At 32.4% G+C, this 8,875-nt stretch overlaps 1 protein-coding gene across 1 annotated transcript; it reads left to right on the top strand.

Annotated features, from left to right (window-relative positions):
* The first annotated feature begins 849 nt into the window (after positions 1-849).
* Positions 850-6,949, top strand: LOC128241677 (protocadherin-like wing polarity protein stan). Its single transcript, XM_052958710.1, has 5 exons — positions 850-931; positions 4,794-5,049; positions 5,302-5,426; positions 5,617-5,685; positions 5,970-6,949. The coding sequence occupies exons 1-5, from the start codon at positions 871-873 to the stop codon at positions 6,215-6,217; spliced, it is 759 nt and encodes a 252-aa protein (XP_052814670.1). The 5' UTR covers positions 850-870; the 3' UTR covers positions 6,218-6,949.
* Positions 6,950-8,875: the final 1,926 nt, after the last annotated feature.

Raw genomic sequence — 8,875 nt, 5'->3', positions numbered from 1 at the left:
ATTTTGACTAAAAACGTATTGAAATAGTATCTTGCGTGCCGATGTCAACATGGGAGAACAGCTGTCCCCCTTTATAAAACGGTATCTTATCATTTTAAGGTAATTAATCGTGTTTATTTTACAAAGTAACAGGATAAATAGGATACTAGGTTAGTGCCGTGGATGGGGAAAGTTTATCTGGCTCGGCTGCGGAATTCCTCAGCCTTACCAAATAAATTTCATCCATCCACGGCACTAACCTAGTAGTCTCTATTTATGCACATTTAAAAGCGTTTTTGTGTTGAACTGATAATGGCGTATTGAAATTACTTTGACTGTAAATGGATTTAATAAAAATGAACTTTTTTAAAAAGACATTCGATAACTTTATGGTAATTTATCGTGTTTTAATAAACAAAGTTACAGGATAAATATAATACTAGGCTAGTGCCGTGGTCAGAGAATGTTTTTTTGTGGCCCGGCGCCGGAATTTATCTGTTTCGGGTCACCCTTTAGATTTATTAATTCATCCACCTTGCCATATAAACTTCCTCCATCCACGGCATTTACCTAGTATTCTGTATGTTTTCCGTTGTATTTGACTATTTCTTGTGAAATATAGAAATTATTTTGTTTCGCCTATGGAATGTCCTAATATGTAGTTATCATACAGATAAGAAGCTCCACCCTTTGTTGCTTTAGTCGACCAATCAAAATACTATCAAAAACGTCATCTGGTGATTAAATATTCATGTGCTACTTTAGATGCGCTGCATTTATGAATAGACCAATGAATCCACAAATTGCTTTATTAACGCCACTGTATAAATATGCAACTGTGTGCGTCATTTGGCAGTTTAAATCTGTCTTCGGAACAGTTAAACTGCAAGGATGGATTTGTGTCTTGTTTCTGTTTTTCTGCTGGGCTTACTTAGCTTTAATTGGAGCTCTGGTAAGGAAACAATACTCTTTTATATTAAGATTTTACATAGGAATTAATTTTCATTTTACTAAAATGATGTTTTTTTATATATTGGTATATATTAGTGTTCAATATCGTCACTTGGTACATATCATAGCATTATGTCATGCAAGCATATGGTGTTGCTGTGTTATATTCACTTATACATTAAAATAATCGGAGTACTGTAAATAAGTGTCTTTAACAAATCGATAATAATATACGGCTGAATAAAAAGTCAAATCAAAAACATATTAATAAATGTTCTTATTGATGTGAAAAAACAACATTGAAGAAATAATCTGTTTGGATAGGAAATTGGTAGACTTAAATTTAAAAAGTATATGAATCCATTTTATATCATTTTTGGTTTGTCCTTTTTGTAACACAATCATTTATTTCTTTAAATGAACAAAAATTGGTATTGCCATACTAATATAACATTATTTCTGATTTACTCGAAAATAGGTTTAAGTAATATCATGGAAAGTTTAATAGTGAGACTACATATTTGGTAATTTACATGTTAGATCATAAAAGTCAATGTATTCGCAAAGACGTCATGTAATGCATAGAAACTTACAGACAGTTGTTCCCAACAATCGAACCTAACTAATTCTCGCATATTATTAAAGTGACACTCTTATTTAAAATCAATACATAAACATGTATAACGAACATAAATTTAAGTGATAAACCTTAAACTACTTACTAAACAATGCACTTTTGGAAAATGTTATTTACTGATAACAAGATTATGACCATGTATTTACCTGCTGAAAACGCAAAAATATTAAATATTTGGTGAATGCTAAAAGATTAACTCTGATCTACTTTCATTTTACATGGTAGAAATACCGTGTTTTCTGCACCTTTCTTTCAAATCAAACTCGGTATCCCCCATAAGAACAATTGTTTTTGACATTTATTATTCCTTTTTGGTATTTTAAAACACTTGTATTAATCATGGTAATTCTATTTGGGAGTAAAAGTGAATCTTTAAGAAATATAACACACCACTGAGGGCAATATGACATTATAAGGACCGGCCAGTCAGCCAACAAAGGTGTATATGAACCGAGGCGTAAACCTTCGGGGGCTGACTGGCCGGTCCTTTTAATGACATATGGCCCGAAATCGTGTGGTATTTTCATTATATTATACCGAACATTTTATATTACTACTCAATATTTGGAAAGCGCTATTAATGTATTTCATTGAAAAAAGCAATTAATGTTCAATTGCGACAATTGTTCGCCGTTGTAAAAATCGCAAGTCGTACTCACCAGTTTTATGACGTCAGCGGTCCATATTATGTTTTAGCGAGGTCAGGACCGGTCAAAAATATGATATGGACCGCTGACGTCATAAAACTGGGTTTTTGATTAAAATACACTGATATATGGACCGATCGACTTTGTTTGTACATGTAAAAGACCCATTTATTTAAGATATAATATTGAAAATTATGGCCCTTAATAAATTGACTGAGAAGTTAAAGGTTCTGTGTGTCTGCATATACAAGTCAATATTCCAGCTATTACCTGATGTTTTGCATCTTAACACTTAAGACAAGTGTTCCGAAAAATCCAACCAATTTCAGAAATGCAGTTAGATAACTCTACCCTAAAGTTAAAGCAAATATTGGCCACTTATCATTTAATTAGGAAATGTTGGCTAAAGTGTTCAGAAATCCATTTCTGGGTGTCACAATGAAAACGAAATTCGCTCAAGTCCCTTTAAGCCTAAAATATGCCATCAAATTGCAACTCAATTTCAACTCAAATTGCGGTCGAAAACATCCGGAAATCATCCACAGATGTGTTCAGCAATCATTATAATTTATAGGAATAAGTTTAATTCACAAACAATGAAATGCATTTAAAAGTTAAATAAGATACCAATGTATGCATGTACACAGCATTTCAATATGCACTCAGATTAAAGACTCTGTGCCCCTATATTGCATGTATATTTACATTTCAAGTTATATTTACCATGATAAATCTTAATCTGTGTTTTCTTACACAGTTCATATTAAGAAACAATAAATATCTATTATTTTTATTTAACACCCAACTTGGATTGTTTTTTGCTTTCTTTCTCTATTTTAGCATGATTTTTAAATGTGGTTTCGCTATTATTATGGAAACCCTTACGGAATATTGAGTTATCTAACCTAGTAAGTCGATGGTCCTAAACAACTGTGTGAAGTATTAAGGAAAATCAATGAACTGTGTTGGAGTTATTAGTGAAAATGCCAACTTGCCCTAAATTCTTCTTATCAGACTCCTACACCGATGCTGGGACGCTGTTGACGATTGATAATACTCAAATATGGATTCATGTCCTCCAATTTCACCTTAGAAGCTGTCAATATGGACAACTTCAAGAAATATTAAAATCCCTAACATCATGAAAGTTCTTATATCCAATTGATTGCAAGTGAAATTAGAACTGTGCAAGCTCAGTGAAACTGATCTTTAACGACACATGAATATGACAACATTCTAGTTATAAAGTTTAAGGTGACACACTTATTCCAAATTAATACATACACATGTTTAACAAACTTTAATTTTGAGTGATAAACCTTTAACTTCTTACTAAATAATGCATTTTTTGAAAATATTAATTACTGAAGATTGTAAACGTGTATTAAATAGCTGAAAACGCAAAAAAAAAATGATTGGTGTGTGCTTAAAGATTTAGTGCGATCTACTATCGCCTCATTAGGTAAATATACCGTGCTTTCTGCATCTCGTTTTCAAATTTAACTGGGTATTTCGAATAAGAACAATTGGTTTTTACATTTAATCATTTTTGTTGGTATATTAAAACAATTTTATTAATTGTGGTGAACCTTATTATGAAGCAAGAGTGCATTTTTAATTAAAATACAGTATGCAATATAGCAATGCTTATACAAGCAGTAAAACATATTTGATAGTACAAAGTCAATAGTCATAAGTACGGAGTGAACATTTTAAGTTAATACATCTTAAAAGCGTGAAGGGAAGATAACTATAATTTAAATATATATATCTGTTATACTTTTAATACATTAAATTTTGTCTTAAGTCTATTGCCTTAAATACATACATCGCTAATTATCTACCTGTATTGATATAATGTTTATGTCTTAAAATAAAATAATACTCATACGCACATTACAATTTAAGTGATATTTCCTTTTGTAAAATGGAATTACTACTGGATTATGCCGTCTACCTGTCTTTATTTGTATTATGTGTTTACATATTTTGTTCCTCACACAACATTCATTTTTCATTTAGGAATTTAATTGACATCGTTAAAGCAGGACTGAATCTTAAAATTTTATACACATATGTTTTAGCTGTACTATACTCTGCTAATTATGAACCAAAGTCTTGTATAAATATATCCGTAAAGAATATATTAGTGTATCCAATAACTTGTTAGATAAATATATAATTCCAATTTATGGTAATAAGCTTCTAACCATTACACCCATGCTTTTCTATTCGTGTGTATATAATATATGCACATTTTATCCTACACAATCCTAGCATATTTTATTATTTGCATATTCACTCCAAACGTTTTACCCATCATACCATAAACACGGTGTTGCATGACGACACCAATGCCAACACCAACGACACCAAAGCTTTCACAATATTTCAACTATATCTTCGAAAACGAGTTAATAAAAACAATATATTCTAAAATATTACATGCTGCGTATAAGAACTGTTCCATTGCATTGTATAGGCAATAAAATAGCGTTTTACTACTAACGATACGAAAAGGTCAACGGTTAAGCATATATTTCGATAAATGCATTCCTTTGTATTTATCTGTATTTCAGAGGCAGCAATTACAGCGTGGACATTGCCTGGACCTATTACCGGAGCCTCTGGTTCTATTAGTGCCACGGCAATTCCTGAAAACCCAGTAGAAGGAGCTGTTCTATTTACCGCAAAAGCAACAACTGCTGTGAATTACACATTGACGGGCAACGCTGGAGGAAAAGGGACGATCAATTCTACTTCTGGTGTTGTAACGCTAGCGAAGGGGCAAATTATTGACTTTGAAACCACAACTTCTCTACAGTTCCTCGTCGTGTACGTATAACAAATAAAACAGCATTTATATATATATTTAAACGTATAACAATTGAAATTCACTGCCTTTAATTACCGTCATCCTAACATTAAAGACAATGAACAGATAAAAAATGCATGTATATAAGACATCACCAACACGTCATAATTACGGAGATAATACATCAAAAATGAAATTGTTTGATGTTTACGACGTGAACTCAAACAAGCAGGAGAGAAAATAAATAAAAACATGACTTACATTTATTGCAGAGCCACAGACAGTACCGGTTCAAATGGAACAGCAAATATCACCTTGCCAATTACTAACGTTAACGAAGCTCCAGCCTTCTCGTCAGCCACGGAAACTGCTTGTATTAAGGACAACTCCCCAGCAGGTATTGGATATTGTGTATACATATTTACATAAAAATATTTCCAAAGACACTTGTTATCAGACGTTAATTTTGTAACACTCAGATTGTCTAATAATGGTTTACACCCATGTTTTCATGTCTGTAAAATGTTGATATTTAAGTTGATTTTTAAAAAAGGACACATTACTGATCATGTTTATTATGGATAAAGGTACGACACTTGGAACCTACATTGCGACTGACCCTGATATTGGAAATACTATCACATACTCTATTACTTGTAAGTGCATAAATATTTGTTGGGACAAGTCTAGGTTTATCGCACATACGCTTAATAAACCCTTAGTTGTATTTATTTAGTTTTAATTAACATGTTAAGGCGGTTATTTCAACATTTTATTATATCAATAGTTTTATATTTGTGTTATATGTGTCTCTTATCGAATGTGTATCTTAGGCCTTGTTCCATGTCCTATCAATGGCATGGTAATGGATAATTATTTAAGATCTTGGCATGGCGATGTGATGGTCTTTATCATATTTAAATTGCTAGTTCATTTTCAGCCGGAAACTCAAATACCGACTTCGATATCTCCGGGAAAGGCGTGATAACTGTAGCCACTGGCAAAACCCTTTCAAAGGCTTCAACCGCCACTTACATACTGGTTGTTAATGCGACAGACAGTCCCTCGCCACATCTGAATGGATCGACTATTGTATCGGTCACCGTTGGGGATTGTAGTGGCGCCGGAATGGTAACGGCACTCATGTATTTAATGTTTGCAGTTGTTGTTACCACACAACTTCTTTAAGAGAACTGTTTTTTATCTATTCTAAGGAACACTTACAACACGTGTGATAACAACTAAAGGCTAGAGACGAAAATATTTGGTCATTAAATTATAGAAACATTTTAGCTGATCAACCCGATTTATTTAACAATTTATCTATCGCGCGACAATAATATTGATGTAATTTAATGTTCCTTTATATTTGCTATTGTAATCAGATTTTATTACTATTCTTGTTTATTGTTTATCTGGATATATGCTTGAAATGTTTTTGTTTTCATATTCCCACCATAGTTCTGTTAGATCGATGATGTGTCACATAGCTCCATGTGGTATTTGTTTTCTAAAGTGAAGCCATCGATGCGTTTGATTATTAGAAATTTCAAAAGATGCAATTAACTTATAGGAAGCCATTCATCATTAGTTAAATATATATATAAATAAAATCCACGTACTAATAAAGTGAACTTTTTATAGAAAGCAAGTATTTATGATATCAACACATTTGACTAGTGACAATAGCTTTAAACCAAAATGATTTCCATTGGCCATATGAATTGTTTTATGTTAAGTGCGTCTCCGATAATAAAACAGGACATATGAAAACGACGATACCTGAGAAATTCAATTATGATATTGCTTTTACAGCAGTGATGATGAATTTCTATGAACGATGTTTAAAATACTTTCTGGAAACTATGCAACTCTCTCTAACAGACTTTGTAGAAATTATCAAATAAAAATTAAACAATATGTTCGTCTTTATTAATTTTATTCATGTGTAAATTATTTGATAACTTCGTTCAAATTATCCATATTTATAGGTGTTCTCTTCCCAAGAACTATAATAAAATCTATTTATTTGTCAAGTTCTTACCGGCAAGCAACGGCGCGTTAGAAAGCTAACAAACCGTTCAGGTTGAATTTCCAAACCTGTATTTTAAATTGAAATCAGCCAGGGATGTTCCGACTGTATCAATTCGCCAATATCGTAAGATTCTTTCCAAAACGTTACCACTTCACAAAGAAATGTTAATTAAACAATTGGAAATACAGAGACAACTCCGATAGCCGTAAACGTACAAAAATCCCTTTTTATTGTAAGTTCCTTACTTGGCAATTTTAAAGCGGTAACTCAATTGATACCAAATTTCACAACATACGTTGAATTGACAATTCTTAGCTATATCAATTCCTCAACATCGTTATGACTCATAGCTGTATTTTCGAAGAAAACGTAAGCGTTTGACAAATGATTGTTTATAAAACTATTCGAACAACTAGGACATCACTTGAACAATAACAAGGGTTGTGTTTAAACTCAAAGAGTAAGAAAACTTACTTGTTTGGAAATGCCGAAATGCAGAGGTAAATATCACACCGCAACTGAACATTACAATACGTTTATTACGGATTGCTTAAAAAATCCACTTGATCTTTAAATAAAGAAGTGTGCTTTTCTAGGATCAAGGCTATAGCTAAGGATTAAGTTGTAGTTTCTGTTGACCTTTTTACTGATCTACAACCACCGGAAACACCAACATAGACTTCAAATTGGACGGATCAACAGGTGTGATTACTTTGGCCGCTGGAAACGCCCTTTGTAAGACTAGAACTTCCACTTTCTCAGTGGGTGTTACAACGGTCGACAGTCCCATGCGCCTTCTGACTGGATCGAGGACGGTTTCGGTTACCGTTGGGGAATATTGCGGCACCTTAACTTTAACGGCACTAGTCTTATAGTTTTGACGTTTCCAGTAGTCGTTTATAAACAACTTTTTTTCTATGTTTTAAACGAATATTCAAACTCGCTGAGACAACTGTTAAAGGCCACAGTTGACCATATCTTAGTTATTAAAAACATTAAAAAATAGATATTACTACCGTATTTGTATTACAAAATATCCATCGCGCTTAAAAATTATAAACGTCATGTAGTGTTCTTATATCTTTTTTTTAGAATACTCCAATCCTTTGAATTATCCTTGATTGTCGCTCAGCCTGTTTTAGGACGTTTTCATTGTTTTTAAAATCCTACTGAAGTTCTGTTACATCGACGATAATCGTTTTGAATCTATGCAATATTTGTTTTTAATTATAGCAATTTATATTTATTCAATAGCAGAATTTTCAAAAGATGAGTATTACTAAGCCATGAAATCGTTTAACTTACACTCTTCCATGTATTAATGTTATGAAATCATGACGGAACTTTTAATGGAATGTCAATTGATAAAAAAGCCCTCCCATTTAAATAGGTAAACCGGTTTTTAAGAGATAAAAGCTTCAAAACCTCAAATATTCAAACACTCAGATTATTCCATTTGTAACTGTTTCTCATGCATCCAGACATGTGAATAAGACAAGACATTAAAAAATGACGATATATGAGAAATTCATGGATAGATTGGCTTTTATCTTTAAACCTTCACTATTAAGCTTGTTTCTGTAGTTTTTCCAATAACTATTGAACAGTAATGAAGGAGAATTGTTTCGAGTATGGATCTACATGTTGACTAGGAACTAGGAATCTCTCTCTAGCATACTTTGAAGCATATATTTAATACACAAATCTGTTTAAAATGCGTATGCTCTTCTTAGTTGCATCAAATGTAAGACCTTCTTGCTCGACTCGTTTAGGGTTTCTGCAGTAAAATAGTAATTCGGCGACGTGAAAGA

Source organism: Mya arenaria, chromosome 7 (genome assembly GCF_026914265.1).
Source record: "Mya arenaria isolate MELC-2E11 chromosome 7, ASM2691426v1".
Classification (NCBI taxonomy): Eukaryota; Metazoa; Mollusca; class Bivalvia; order Myida; family Myidae; genus Mya; species Mya arenaria.
Note: the sequence above shows the minus strand (reverse complement) of the source record. Positions and strands in the feature narration are given on the sequence as shown.

Coding starts and splice junctions, on each gene's coding strand:
- LOC128241677 (XM_052958710.1), top strand. CDS start 871: ATGGATTTGTGTCTTGTTTCTGTTTTTCTGCTGGGCTTACTTAGCTTT. Junction 932..4,793: donor TAGCTTTAATTGGAGCTCTG/GTAAGGAAACAA, acceptor TCTGTATTTCAG/AGGCAGCAATTACAGCGTGG. Junction 5,427..5,616: donor TAAGGACAACTCCCCAGCAG/GTATTGGATATT, acceptor TTATGGATAAAG/GTACGACACTTGGAACCTAC.